Source organism: Quercus robur, chromosome 1, assembly GCF_932294415.1.
Source record: "Quercus robur chromosome 1, dhQueRobu3.1, whole genome shotgun sequence".
Classification (NCBI taxonomy): domain Eukaryota; kingdom Viridiplantae; phylum Streptophyta; class Magnoliopsida; order Fagales; family Fagaceae; genus Quercus; species Quercus robur.
Genome location: NC_065534.1, coordinates 36,869,057 through 36,883,808, shown reverse-complemented (window position 1 = coordinate 36,883,808; position 14,752 = coordinate 36,869,057). Strand labels below are relative to the sequence as shown.

Genomic DNA, 14,752 nt, shown 5'->3' with positions numbered 1-14,752 from the left:
CCTGTTTAGAAGTTATGCTCTATAAAAATATAAGTATATGTAAAGAGCTGTACTTTTGCCAAAAAAAAAAAAAATGTAAAGAGCTGTACAGCACTAGGTGGAAGGCCCCTCCTTATTTTTGAATATAAGTAGTATACTAGGGACACTTTTCAAATAGGCACTCATACAGAGGTGCCTGTAGCTAGACGTATAATCCTGCAATATGTTTTCTTTTAAATAAAATTCCTCTTTGCATCGACCAAAAAACAAATGCAGTACTGTGTTTTATGTACTAGCTTATTTTATATTTTATCCTTTATATTGGGGGTGCTAAAACTCCCAAAATGCTATTTTAGCACCCTCAAACTAGGGATGACAATTTAATCCCATCTCACCTATTCTTAATATATGGGTTTTTCTCGTCCCCCATAGCAAATGGAGCAGCGATGGGGGTTAACATTTTCCCCCATATCCACCCCATTTATATGTAAACAATAAAAAAAATTTTGAGATTTGTTTTATAAGGTATAATATGTGCTTTTAGCCTTCAAACTTTAATTTTATGCTGTTTTTTTATGTTATACTATTGAATTTATATTTTTATGTTTTAAGATTTAAATTGTTTATATATTTTTTTAATTATTGTATTGTTATGTTTGAATTGTTTTTGTATTTCTTGATACTTAAAATGTTCTAACCCAAGGGATTGGTCGAATTGGTTGGGTTCTTGGTCTCAAAGTGTTTGTACACCTACATTTTGAAAAGAATTTCCTGAGTCAGTGTGTTGAAAGTCTTGAGGAAACATGGTGGAAATGTACTGGTATTATTAAGCTTTGGAAATATTTTTGTATTCTCAGAACTTGGTTTTTTTTTTTTTTTTAATGTTTTATGAGTTTTAATATTACATATATAAAAAACCCGCCCCATACCTATCCCGCTATCATTCCAACCCGAACACCAAAGGGGTTTTAAATGTAAATTGCTACTAGCATTAGTAGCAATTACTGTATCAACTTTTTAAAAAAATTTATTAATTCTCTCTCACATCTCAGGCGTGTGTGGCTCTTTTCTCTCTCTCGCGCCTGAATCCTCCTCCATCACCACAACCACAACCACAGCCACAAATGGAGGCACTCTTCGACTCAATCAATGTCCGCGATCTCCTCTCTGCCCGCGACCTCAGCGACCCATCGTCCCCGCTATCCGCACCGGATCTGCGTCTCCTCACCCAGCGTCTCGAATCCCACTCTCTCCAAATCAAATCCAAGGTCCAATCCTACATCCTCTCCCACCACGAACACTTCGCCAACCTCTTCTCCCTCTGCACCGACGCCGTTTCCCAGTCCGATTCCATCTCCGCCAACGTCGCCGATCTCTTGCGTTTTATCTCATCCGACCGTCCCGTCGATGTTGAGATTCGCGACCTCATCGACGAGGTCAATGCCAAGGTGAAGGAATCGAGGACACAGAGGGAATTGCTGGATTTGGTGAGGGCAATTGCGGAAATTAACGACAGGTTTGAGGGAGTGAGGGAGGCATTGAGGAATGGACGGTTTAGATTCGCCGCTGAGGATCTAACGCTGTTGAAGAAAGCCTTGCATGTTGATGATGATGATGCTGACGTGGCTGACCAGACTCAAAATCAGCCTCTGGTGTACGCACTGTTGAAGAAGGAATGGTCCGATTGCTTTGAAGAGGTACCGTTTTTGTTTTTCCTTAGGCTCTGTTTGGTTGTTGACAAAATTTGGGAAAATGGTAAAAAAAAACTCAATTCATATGCATTGACTGATATAATAATTTTTAGTTATTAAATGTCGACTAAATGGTAAATAGAGCATTAGGTTATCTTATTTTTATATGTATTGAATTTTAGTGAATGCGATTGATATGTATATTGGTGATTTTTATTGAGTTTGTGATTGTTTTTTAGAGGTCTTGGATTTGGGTGTGTAGATTCAAGAGGTGCTAGTAAAATTCATGGAAAATGGGGTGCGTTTTGAGCTGGAGACTAGAAGACTTCGCGTCCAATATCGGTTGAGTCATGATGGAATCAAGGGGATTGAGCTCCGAACAGTTTTCGAGGCCATGGATGTAAGTTAAATCAATGCATTATGTGTACTTTTGTATGTGATGATGATACATGCATGCTCACACTTGCCCGTGTCTAGTTTTCTATAAGCTAGAGATGTCTGTTAGCATTTTGATAATTGAACGATGTGGTCGTATAAAATATTAGTACTCTTGCGGGATTGGTGGCAAGATGCTTTGCGATGAATTTGTTTCTCTAAGTTTGTTATGGGGCTTTTGTAGGTGGTTGGAATTTTGGATTATGGACTCGCTAAAGTAGCAGATTTGATAATCAAGCATGTCATAACTCCCGTGGTAAAACGCGGATCACCTATTTCATTTGTGGAGGAGGTAAATCAAGACTCCAAAGAAATGACCGAAGCAATATTGAAGATAGTACCATCAATTGATCCTAAGGTAATAATATTCATAAAAAAATTCTAACTTTATTATTGTTTAATGCAAGTACATGTTTGTGTTTGCTCAGGTGTTATAGATTTGCATTGTTATACAAAAAAAGTTACTTTATGCATTCACTTCTTTGACCATAGTGGTATTCTGAGTTTCTCTTGACATTTTGTGTTTGAGGTGGATTTTGTTAATTGTTTCCCTGAATTTCCTTTGTTATAATTTTCAGATTGAAAATGTTGAAGGTGAGGCAATCTATTCAGGGATTATTCAGGTCGTTAAGTTTATCTACAAATTCATATGCTTCGAAAATGGTTCTTGGATTCATTCTTTTGGAAGATTGACGTGGCCAAGGATAGCAGAGATGATTATTTCTAACTTTCTTTCCAAGGTTTGTGTTAGCTAATTTTAGCATCAGAGAGAGTTGATCAACATTTTTACATGGTTTATTAAAAAACTTAGTTAGATATACTCAATTAAAGTAGGATTTTATACGGGTTGAAGAATTAGCTTCTTTGTTAGATAACTTAGATTTGATAAGAATCATTTGTTTGTATATGTCATTCATGCCATTAGGATTATTTTTGGTAAATTTTCCTGCATACAGCTATTTCTTAGATTATGGAATGTTTCTTGTTTCAGGTTGTACCTAAGGATGCTTCAAAGCTTGCCGACTTTCAGAAGATTATCGAATGTACATCTCAGTTTGAGACTGGTTTAAAGGAAATGTTATTTATTTCAGCATCTGATAACAAGGATGAAAGACTGAGCAACTTCGCTGAAAATGTTGAGGTTCATTTTGCATCTAGGAAAAAGGCAGAAATCCTGGCAAAGGCTAGAAAATTGCTTCTACATTGTGACTTTGACGTTCCTCAAGTGAGCTCTTTGGCCTGTTATTAATACATTTTTTGTTGTTTTGAGATGTTAACTTTTGAATAACGAACTCTTTTCCCCTCTAATAGGAGTACACAAGGAAAGGTCCTATGTTGAAGAAGGATGGAATGGCTGTAAATTCTTATGAACAAGTTGTAGATTTGCTTTTTTTGTCTGAGAGTTGTGTGGTGTCTAAAGCTGTGAGTCAATTAATGGAGCTAGTGCATCAGACACTGAAGGTATATGAACTAAAGAATAAAATAATTTGATTCTCCTTTTGTTGCCTGTGAAATTCATTAAATAGTGAAAATGTATCACAACACAAGAGAAAGAATAATGGTCTTGCCTCTTGAGATGCAAACTAAGGGATACAAAAAAAAAAATTATTTTTGGAATTTTTATTTTATTTTAAGTCATAAGTGATAGATAGTATCACAGAACTTGAATTGTAATAAAGAACTTAGTGGTTTAAGTGAAGGCACCCTCATGAGTTATTATCTTCCTTAAAATTCTTTGGTTAAATCACCAACCAGTGTGTATTATACTTTGAGAGCTTGATTATGATTAATGCCAATTCTGTGCAGGATGTTTGCCTGTCATCCACTAGAGTTGCTCTAGAATTCTATCATGCTGCTAGGGATGCTATGCTTCTCTATGAAGTTGTCATGCCTGTCAAGGTTAGTTCATGCAGCAATAGCGTTAAATGATAGTTTAAGTTTTACACCTTTTTATGGCATAATTGTTGGGGAATTGTTGTCTGACATTAAAGGTCCCAAATGTAGATGCAAAATACAGTATGTTTTGGTTATTTTTTCCTATTATAAATTTTTACCATTGGTTTTTTTTAACTTAATGTTATAAGTTTTAAAGTTATAGTGTGTAATCTTCATTAGGGCAAGTTTTGTTAGATTAAATCCTATGACTTCTCTCCTATTCACCGGTGCATTTGGATGATGTCTCTCATCCTTTTCACGATCATGTGGATTACTAGGTTAATATTCTAATTTTTTTTTTCTCTGACTTATTTAGCTGGAAAGGCAGCTTGATGGCATCAATCAGGTTGCTGTTCTCATGCACAATGACTGTATTTATCTATCTCAAGAGATACTTGGGCTTGCATTTGAGGTATTGACAAAGGGTTTCTACATGCTCCCACCCCCGTCTCCTCTTTTACCCTTATGGATTCATATAAAAGGAATTTAACAAAAAATGTTTCTTATCAAGAAAAGTAATGAAAGAGAGATTTAATCTTAACTTTCATATAGGGGTGAATCTTCTGTTGGCTCATTCATTTGAACTCTGTTGTTTCAGTATCGCTCAGACTTTCCAAATTCCCTTAAGGAACATGCCATATTTGTTGATATGGCTCCAAGGTTTCAGCTTATGGCAGAAGAAATACTGCAGATGCAAATTCAACTTATTATATATAATTTAAAAGAGGTAAGAGTCTAATCTTGAATGTATATATCATTTAAATCTGGCTAAGTTTTATAACTTTATCTGCCTTTAATAAATTGTAATCTTCTATTTTATTACTTTGTCAAAACTTTATTCTATTTTAGGCTGTAGATGGTGCTGATGGTTTCCAGAATACCTATCAGAAGCAACAATTTGAATTAGCAAAGTTTAGTATAGATCAGGTATTTCTGTACAGTTAATGGGTGCAATTTAATTCCCCCTTTTTGTTATTTTCTTCAAAGCCTTTCCTTTTCCCTATTAGATGAAACTAAACATTCTTTGAGCAGGTAATTTTTATTCTGGAGAAAGTTCATATCATATGGGAGCCACTCTTGCTGCCTTCAACTTACAAGAGAAGCATGTGTATGGTTTTAGAAACAGTTTTTTCTAGAATCACGAAAGATATACTCCTTTTAGATGATATGGCAGCAGATGAAACATTACAGGTAGTCTATCAGTCTTCAGTATAAGGATTTGTAACTTTTCATGTTAATCTGTTAGAAGCTATCTAACCCATCATTATAACGTTCCCAGCTTCAAAGACTGATTCATCTGATGTTGGAAAATCTATCTTCTTTGTTTGAATCCCTGAGATCTGTCAGCCAAAAGAGGCCACAAGAGGACTCTACAGCCTCTCTTGATCATCTAATACCATCTTTATGTAAAATCCGTAAACTGGCAGGCATGTGTTTGTCTCTGATGCTAAAATTTTTCTCTTTAAATTGGTGGACAACTAGTCAATGTCTTGCAACTAATACCCATTATCATTTATTAACCTCTACCTTTAATGTTCCCCAGAATTATTAGATTTGCCTCTGAAATCCATTACAACTGATTGGGAAAGTGGAGAGCTGCTCAATTGTGGTTTCACACTATCAGAGGTATGATTTGACTGATTTGGGCATAGATATTTTTGTGTGCTTGTGTAATATATTATTATTTTATTGTTCTTATTAATTTTTTGCCCAGGAGCTCTAACTCAAATGACACTTCTCCCATAGGAATGGGTAGAGGGTGAGGCTGTGGGTGTCAAAACCCACTGTGCATGTGTGTAGCATAACCAATAAAAAAGAGAGGATATATTGGCAGATAATTTAATGGAACTTCATCTATACTTCCTATTAAACTTACAAACAATGCTTTTATCAATTAGTGGGTTAACTTATGAAACTTATATATACATTTAATGGGTACCAAGATGTAATTATCAAAGGTTTAACATTAAATATGGTCAAAGAAGACTTAATGACAAAAGGTGATTCATGTATCATTACCCTATTAGTTGGGAATGAGGCTTAGTTAAGTTGGTTATCTCATCTATACTTCTAAAGTTCAAAAATTATTCAAAAAAATATATATATATATACACACACACTCACAGAAGTTCAATTTAAAAATAGAAATTTGGGGATGAGGGGTGGGGAAGGTGGAGATCATTCAACGCTACTTTCTTTTCTCAATTTTGCATATATTGCTGAGTTCTTACCTTCTGTATTTTCCTTCAAATAGTTCATATTGGACAAGTTTTAAGTTATTAAACTCTCCAAAGATGGACCAACTTATTTTACATGTTCTTTCGATCTATATCTGTTCAATTGTTTTCTTTGCAGGTGGAATATTTCATCAAAGCCATATTTACAGACTCGCCTTTAAGAAAAGAATGCTTATGGAGGATAGAAAATTCCTGTTTTGAAAGCTCCAATCAATTTTCCTGAATTTTCTACTGGGAAAGGAGAAAGCAGTAAAATAAGTTTTAGAGATGATTCCTAACCGCACTGCAGTTCAAATTCATCCACACCTTTATGGCAATACAAGGAACAGAAAACAGTAGGTTTATCAATGGGATTAATGCCTTGTCTGATTGGGAGGATGGAAAATTGAAATGATAGAAAAGGTGAAGAGGATAGAATGGACAAAACGAAAGCCGCAGTTCTTTTGTTGTTTTTGTTTGTAAAGTTCATTCTACTTGTAAAAAAAGAAACCTTCCCAGTCTTGGTTGTAAACTTTTCCAGATCTGAGATTTGTGTGGTGATGTACATGTACGACGGATTAGAAAGAAAATTTTGCAGTTTTATTTATTTATTTATTTTTTTGCTAAATTAGAAAATTTTACTGTTGCCGAAATCAAATGCCACCTATGAATGCTATATTCTTGTAGAAGCCAGAAACCTTCGATATTATTACCCCACCAAATTTTGCAGTTGCTGAAATCAAATGCCACCTAATGAGTGCAAAATTTTCTGACTTATGTACTGCCAATTGTAGCAGTTAATTTAACTTTAGGCATATATTAAAAAGTGAAAAAATTGTCAAAAATGGTTTATTAATGCAAATCTATAGTCACTTTTTCTTTTTTCTTTTTTTTTTTTATAAAAATTTCTTAAAATGGTTTACTAATGCATATCTATGTTAGTAAAACCCAAAATCTCACTAAAACCCGAGATGATGATTTTATAAGATACTATAGAAATCATTTAACATATTTCTTTTTCATGACATGATCCTACTCAAGAATAAACCTTTATTGTTTGTGATGGTACTTTAACCTCGGACTTCCAAAGAAGGCAAAGAATTGGAGAACGTTCCTCTCGTTCGGAAGTAGAGCACGTTCACTATGGGAAATAAGTCATTTAAATATTGTAACTATAAAATGTCTCATGGCACAAACATGTTGTTCGTAACATCAAAATCGTTCTTAGACTGAAATCTCATTCTCGTTTTCTAATATTCTGCTTCGAGGTTATCATCCATGCAGTATTGTGTTGAGACATTTGTTTGAACAGAAGGGTAATTTCGGACGCAAAGAGCAATAAAATAAGCACATTCAACAATTTAGGCATATAAATTCCACAATCGACATGACCATGGCTAAATAGATGAACTTACTCTTTCCAAATTCTTCAACAAGAATGATAAATCAACCCAAAATACAGTCATTCACAGTATATATCAACACGGATGGAACCAGGAATTTCGTCTAGGGGAACTAAGGCATGAACAAAAAATTATTTTAAATTCAAGATGTACATATCAACATATCAACATATTTTTGAAAGTTCATCAGCTTGTCTTGATTGCACATATTTCACAATAATTGCATATGACAATTATATTTACAAGGAAATGTTTGGGCAGCCAATAGTAAATATCTAGCTGTCACAGATGAAGAGTGAAGTAAGAGTAAGAGAATTTTCAAATGATCTTAAGTATATATATATATATATATATATATTTTTTTTTTTTTTTTTGAGAATGATATTTTTTTTAGCTTAAGTATATAGTATTAGCCCAAAATTCTTGATAGTTTTTGTATTTTATCCTAACTATTTTTTGTTTGGGTTTACTAAAGGACTTTAACTGCATAAAAACCAAAATAAAAATAATAAAAATTGTTAACAAAAATTTCATTTAGAAATTTAGATTAGGGACACAAGTTATAGGTTAATTGACAACTTTCTTTTTCGAAATGTTACTTTGAGCAAATGAATTTTTTTTAATCAGTAAAACTTTATTGATAAAATAAATCTACAAGTGTTTATTATCACTAGTGACAACACAGCAAGAGCAAGCAGATGTTGTCAAAGGACAAATTGCCAACAAAACACGCCAAGCAAAGCATCATCCCTATTGAATGTACAAAACATTATCTCAACTGAATCTTTTTATCTCAGCAAACTAGTAAATTTTAAACATTTATTATGAGTGGTGTAATATAACTAGTGTACAATAGAGCTGAACGTGGCTCTGTCCCTGCATTTCAACTTGTGCCTATCATATCCTCAATAAGTTGTCCAATAGAATTGAACGAAGAACCACCATCCATCAAAGCTTTTCTGGCCATCTCTCCCATCTCCTTCACCTTCTTCCTAACCTCATGATCATCCACCACACGTCTTACAGCTCTCTCTATCTCATCAGCCATCACAAGATTGCTACCATTCCTATAATCCAACCTCAGCTCCACCGCTAACCCCAACTCCTTCACCATCCTATATGCATTAAGCTGTTGCTCAGCATATATAGGCCACGTTACAATAGGCACACCATGCCACAAGCTCTCCAATATGGAGTTCCATCCACAATGAGATACAAATCCTCCTATTGCTTTGTGAGCCAAGACCTCCACCTGTGGTGCCCACCCACTACATATCATCCCCTTCCCTTTGATCCGATCCAAGAAACCTTCTGGCAAGACATCATCAGCCAAAGCATTGGGGGTGCGTGACCGCAGGGACCACAAGAACCTATGTCCACTACTCTCTAGGCCAAGAGCCATCTCTTTCACTTGGGTTTCATCAAAGCTCCCCATGCTTCCAAAGCATAGAAACACCACGGACAATGGAGGTTGATCATCAAGCCATTTCATGATGTTGTCATGCTGAGCCTCATCCAAAGCAGGGTCAGGTGGACCCTTGAGGTCAAGCACTGGTCCAATCGTGTAGACTGGAGGGGTTTGGCCATCGGAAAATGAATCAAAAGCATATGGCTCCAATTCTCTGAACGAATTCACCATAATTCCTTTGGTGTCTCTGAACCTTTGAGCAAGCTTAACATAAGCAGTGTAGCCACCATGCTTGTTAAACACCGCTGAAGGAAGAACACCAGAAGGTACTGGGTTGAGTATCCCTGGGATTAAGAACTCAGGATCTGACTCGCTAAATTCAGTGCCTATTTGGTTATGGCGAGTTGGAAGACAAAGCATGAGAGAAAGAAATCCTAAGTTAGCAGTTAAGAATAAATAAGATGGGAGATTGAGTTCTGTGCCCACATCAATCATGGACAGGCAAAAAAAGTCAAGGACCAGACCGACAACATGGGATGAACCCGAGTTGGAGGATAGAATATCTGTGACAGCCTTTTTAACGTTGGGTATGTTTTTCTCTATGAAGACATAGATGTAGTTTTCGGTTGAGACGGATAGATCTAATGATGGAGGAGGGTCTACCTGAGGAAGATCTATGATTTGGATTCGAGGTTGTGAAGCAGTGAGTGATCTGGTGTATGCATCTGCAGTGGAAGTAAAGGGGAACTTCATGGAAAGGATTTTGATGAAAAGTCGATCATCACGATCAATTAGGCGTTTTGCAAATTCAAGGGTCGACACCAAGTGACCAATTCCTGGCACTGGGACGAAGATCAGCTCTGCTGCTTGCTTCATCTTTGAGTTTGAGATCATTGTTGCTTTTCCTACCAAATTCCTAGGATGTTGTGACTTGACTTATCTTTTCCCTGCCCTCTACTTCTTTGTGGTGTGGTTTTTGTAGTAAAAATAATTTCATTTTAATCATTTTTTGGTAGATTGGTCATGGGTGACGTTTATTAAATATTATTTATGTTTTAAAAATATATTTGGAAATATAAAAGCTGGCAGCTGGAAGACTTTACGTATACAACGACTTTGTAGAGTAATTACAAGGTGCTTTCATATTACGTTATTTTCTCATCTTATATTTATGGTAAGATTTACAGGTAGAGTACATCATAAATGTGAAATGAAAAAAATCATTTTAGAAAAATACTAACAAGTGATCTTAGGGCACTCGTTAGCATGATCCTTATTATGTTTTGGGATCTTTAAAATATACATCACAAAAGGCTTTAGGAACATTTAACAATTCAAAACTACCTCAGGTTCAATTCTTAAGGGACAAGTCCGCAGGAACATTGGGGGATTTTTGTTAGATTCTCCACTTGCTGACCCAGTTAAAACTTAAAAAGAACACGCGTAATCCATTTTTCTAACTCTGTAGTGGTTCACCTAAAAATCGAACTTCAACCTACTCACAGCTAGCCATTTTCAATGTGAAATGAAAAGGAAATAAAATTATATGATCGTGTGAGTGGATCCAAGCACCATCATATGGGATGACACAGGTGCGCGAAGGATCACACTGCATGAGATGCTCATCACAGTAGACATGGGCAAAGCAAACAGGTCGAGCTCGATTGGATTTGAGTTTGATCCATCTAGATTCAGGTCAAAAATGGATTTTCTTAAACGGATTATAAAATGGGTTGTTTTGACATGTTTTTTTCACATAATAATAATAATAATAAATATCAAACTACTAAAAAAATTATAAATTTCTAAAATTTTACACAAATCTTATCATCAACACAAAAGACAACAAAAATACTAGATGCTATGGATCATATTAAGTTATCAACCTCTCTTGATGCACTTGTTGCATATAAAATAATAAAAAAAGTTATATTACCTAAAACAATAACGACTCTACTAAGTATGATGTTTTCTCTTCTCGATTTACATTTGACTTATCAAAATCTCTTATTTGTGTTTGACTGTCATTCAAATCAAAACTATCTGTTGTTCAATTCATTAAGGCCTAGTTCTTCGATCCACTATTTACAAATTTATTGCATTGAGCTCATTGGGCCAATATCCCATACATTTTGGGGTTAGACTATAAATCGAGACCCTATAGTAACCATGTTGAATTTTTAGTAAAACACAAATAAGTTTTGGGGTTAGACTATAACTCGAGACCCTATAGTAACCATGTTGAATTTTTAGTAAAAGTTGTAGTCTTAGGCTACAACCAAGTTTGTAGCCAAATTTTGTCTATGTTAATTATTTTTGTAAAAAATGTTACATCCACAATATTTTACCAAATTTTAGATGACAAGTTGTTTTGAATGGATATAAAAGTAAATCAATGATGAGCTTAGTTTTAAAACATAACAACTTATCACTAATAATTTTTTATAAAATTAATATAAAAGTGTTGTAGACGTATCATCATTTTATGCTTGTTGAACCCAAATCGTGCGAGTTGACAAAATAGTTTAGTTTAAAATTAGTTTTTTATAATAAAAAAAATTACAAAATATAAAATTTTTTAGGCAAATCAGTGGTCACTAGTCACTACTGCTTCAGCCCCATAATTTTTATTATTATTATTATTTTTTTTTTTGTAACTAGTATATCTATAAAATCCATCACACGTGGGAGTGGTGAGATATCCATGTTACACCAAACACTGCCTCTCATCCTCTCCTCGACCAACTGTGCTCTTGTCTTGTCCCGCGTTTTCCCTACCTATCCCTACAAGAAAAGCACACCAACAAAGACGTCACACTTTATTTTATGCATTTTAATCATTAGAGAATTATTTCCTTTAATTTTAAGCATTTTTTTAATCATTGGAGAAAGATTTCATCTCATTACTCATTCTTTTTTTCAAAAGATGCTCAGTCTGCAGTTTCATGGTTGAGTTGCAAGCTATTTATTTCGACTTCTCTGTTATGCAAGAAAAGTTGACTTGCATAACATCATAGAGTGATTAGGCAATGAGATTAGGTGCAATATATAAGATAACATGATGTAATTTCTATGAATGGTTGAGATTGATAGTTGAAAAAAATAATTTTTAATTTTAATTATTGATTAAAAAATGTTTAAAAAAAAGTTAAAAAAGTGAAAAATGAAATTTTTTTGTGAGACTAGGGATGGAAACAATTTCACCCTCCGTGATCCACTCTGACTGTTTATGTTTTCCCATCTAGGACGAGTTTGCTCACCTTGACCCATTTTGACCCATTTTGCTATGCTCTGTCCTTAAAAATGTATATTATATGTTTTGTTTGGTATATATTTAAATTATATATGTATGAGCACGAAAATCTGGCTGTCCAAAGTCACTTAGAATAGTGAAATTTATGCTATTTAGATAAGCCCAAACCAATAGATATTTGTGAAGAGAGTGGGGTAAAACAAGTTGGGCTTAACCCGAGGATTCAGACAAAGAGGGAATGAACGAAAGTCAAAGATTAAGTATATAAATGGTTCTTTACAATCTCGTCCGAGGACAATGTTCTTGCGCAAAGAAGTACACTATTCTCTCTCTCTCAATGCAGTTGATAAAACTGTTACCAATCATTTAATGTGGCGACAGTAGGTGAGCTTTCACTAGAAACTTCTTTCACCTACTTTGACTCTTTTTGGACACCATCCTCTCCATTCGAACTTCCAGGAAGTATTTTGTCCCTTCCTCTCCTATCCTCGGGTGAATCCCCTCCTCAGGCTAATAATGCTTTTATAACGATAGTCACAACTTGTTGCATTCTTCCTCGGTTCTTAGGTCCCCACAATATATATATATATATATATATATATATATAATTTTTTTTTATACATCACCAACTTATAGTTTTTTTATCTCTACCTCACTGATGTTGAAGGCACTCAGGTTTGACAAAATACATTACACATCCAACTCGTCCCAAAATTGATCTACCTCGTGTAATTTCAAGTAGTTTCGAGACCTAGCCATCTGAGTCTCCATAAGAATAAGTCTAATCATATAAATTTTTACATAACTTTTTCCTTAATTTACTAAACTTGTAAATTGTGAGCAGTGAAAAGTAAATGTGATTTTAGTAATGGGTTCATATAAAAAATGTTGACCGTCCACCCCTCATCACTTGACATCTCAATAAGTTGTGAAAAGTATTATATCAATAGCAAAGTTGGTCTCTAAAAAGGACAACTGAGATGGGGACAGCCCTCAAAAAGAGCTGCTCTGCCCATAGTGGCTCGCCAGAGGCGTCTCCCGCAGTCCAAGCCGAATTTTACATTTTCTCACCCAAGCAACTTCAGTTTCTTTCTCGGACCTCAAGCCCATCCCATGTTTAAACACACAGCGAAGCTTTACTACTCTACATGAGCTGTTCCTCCCAAATAAATAAACTTTCAAAAAAAAAAAAAAAAATTTCCCAGTCACTTCTAGTTCTAAGTTACTATTGTGCATTATCCTTTTGTTTTTCAATAACCCCCTCCCCTCGAAGCACACTATCTTAAAAGGAAACGCAACAAGCTCTTGTAATATTTTACATATCGTATTCCCATGACCACAACAAATAAGAAGACTATTCCTGAGTCTCCTAAAAGTAATGCGAAGCTTCCTTCCAACTTTATTCTCACCTGCACCTTACTTTTTTTTTTATTTTTTATCCATCTTCATCTTATTTCTCTTCCTATGACCAGAACAATCAAATGGTGTTTCTGTCTTCTGGTTACGATGGATAGGTTGCAACTTTATTAAAAGTTGACATGAACACAGTCTCCACAGATTCAGCTGATCTGTACAGCACAAAAGTCACAGCCTCACAGGTCATTCTTTCTATGCCTGCCCCAACAACACCAGGAATTCTCAGAGAGAGTTGAACTCATTACCTCATGATGAGAATATTGAGACCAAGCAAGCACTAAACCAATCTCTTGGGGTTGTTAGTCATCTTTCTTTCAATCTATTAGACAGTGAAGCCTGCCCTCAATCTTGAAAAATTATTCGCTCCTATGGGAGGACTCCCCCTATAGGAGTGAATATTTTCTCATCAATCTCATACTGATACCATAATCATGCAAATAGAAGCGTAAAATGCTATTTGGACTTAGCTTAGAAGGTCTGTGTCTCAACTAGATATGCCTTCCACAAATTTTGAAGGAACTGTGGCACTTGAGAACATGGATAAAAACACCTAGATTAATAGATAAAAAAAGAATACCATGCCATAATATAGACTTGCATCTTTTACAAACTATATTTGATTGGTTGGCTGCTCTTAGTGGACATTCCTTTTCTTCCTTAGAGGAATTTCTAGATTTAATTAATTTTGAATGACTTTGTTGAATGACTTTGTTGAATGACTCTAATATATATATATATAGGCTTGTATCTGCAGGAATGGCCCTGTCTGAGTGTAACTCAAATTACTTGAAGTCTCAACTTGTATTTTTTTAAGCTAACACCTTGAGTTGTTCTCTTCTGTAGACTTCTTCAGTGTTTCGAGCACATACCTACTTACCTAAACCTACTTTACAGTGAGTGGTGTCAAAAGTTGTTCAGCATGAATAATAGAAGAGTGCTAACATTTGTGACTAAGGAAGCAAGAAAAAGAGTTTTAATGGCCTGTGCCAAAAATGCATGATGCTGACTGACAGATA

General features: G+C 35.0%; 2 protein-coding genes across 2 annotated transcripts; one reads left to right on the top strand and one right to left on the bottom strand.

Moving 5' to 3' along the window:
- Positions 1 to 980: 980 nt before the first annotated feature.
- LOC126688643 (centromere/kinetochore protein zw10 homolog) lies at positions 981 to 6,884 on the top strand. The gene is made up of 14 exons (XM_050383415.1): positions 981 to 1,676; positions 1,933 to 2,070; positions 2,290 to 2,463; positions 2,684 to 2,845; positions 3,097 to 3,330; positions 3,417 to 3,566; positions 3,912 to 4,004; positions 4,357 to 4,452; positions 4,639 to 4,767; positions 4,890 to 4,967; positions 5,073 to 5,231; positions 5,320 to 5,467; positions 5,584 to 5,666; positions 6,396 to 6,884. The coding sequence occupies exons 1-14, from the start codon at positions 1,104 to 1,106 to the stop codon at positions 6,498 to 6,500; spliced, it is 2,322 nt and encodes a 773-aa protein (XP_050239372.1). The 5' UTR covers positions 981 to 1,103; the 3' UTR covers positions 6,501 to 6,884.
- Positions 6,885 to 8,375: 1,491 nt separating this feature from the next.
- On the bottom strand, positions 8,376 to 10,071 carry LOC126688636 (UDP-glycosyltransferase 71K1-like). Its single transcript, XM_050383405.1, has one exon. The coding sequence runs from the start codon at positions 9,959 to 9,961 to the stop codon at positions 8,543 to 8,545; it is 1,419 nt and encodes a 472-aa protein (XP_050239362.1). The 5' UTR covers positions 9,962 to 10,071; the 3' UTR covers positions 8,376 to 8,542.
- Positions 10,072 to 14,752: the final 4,681 nt, after the last annotated feature.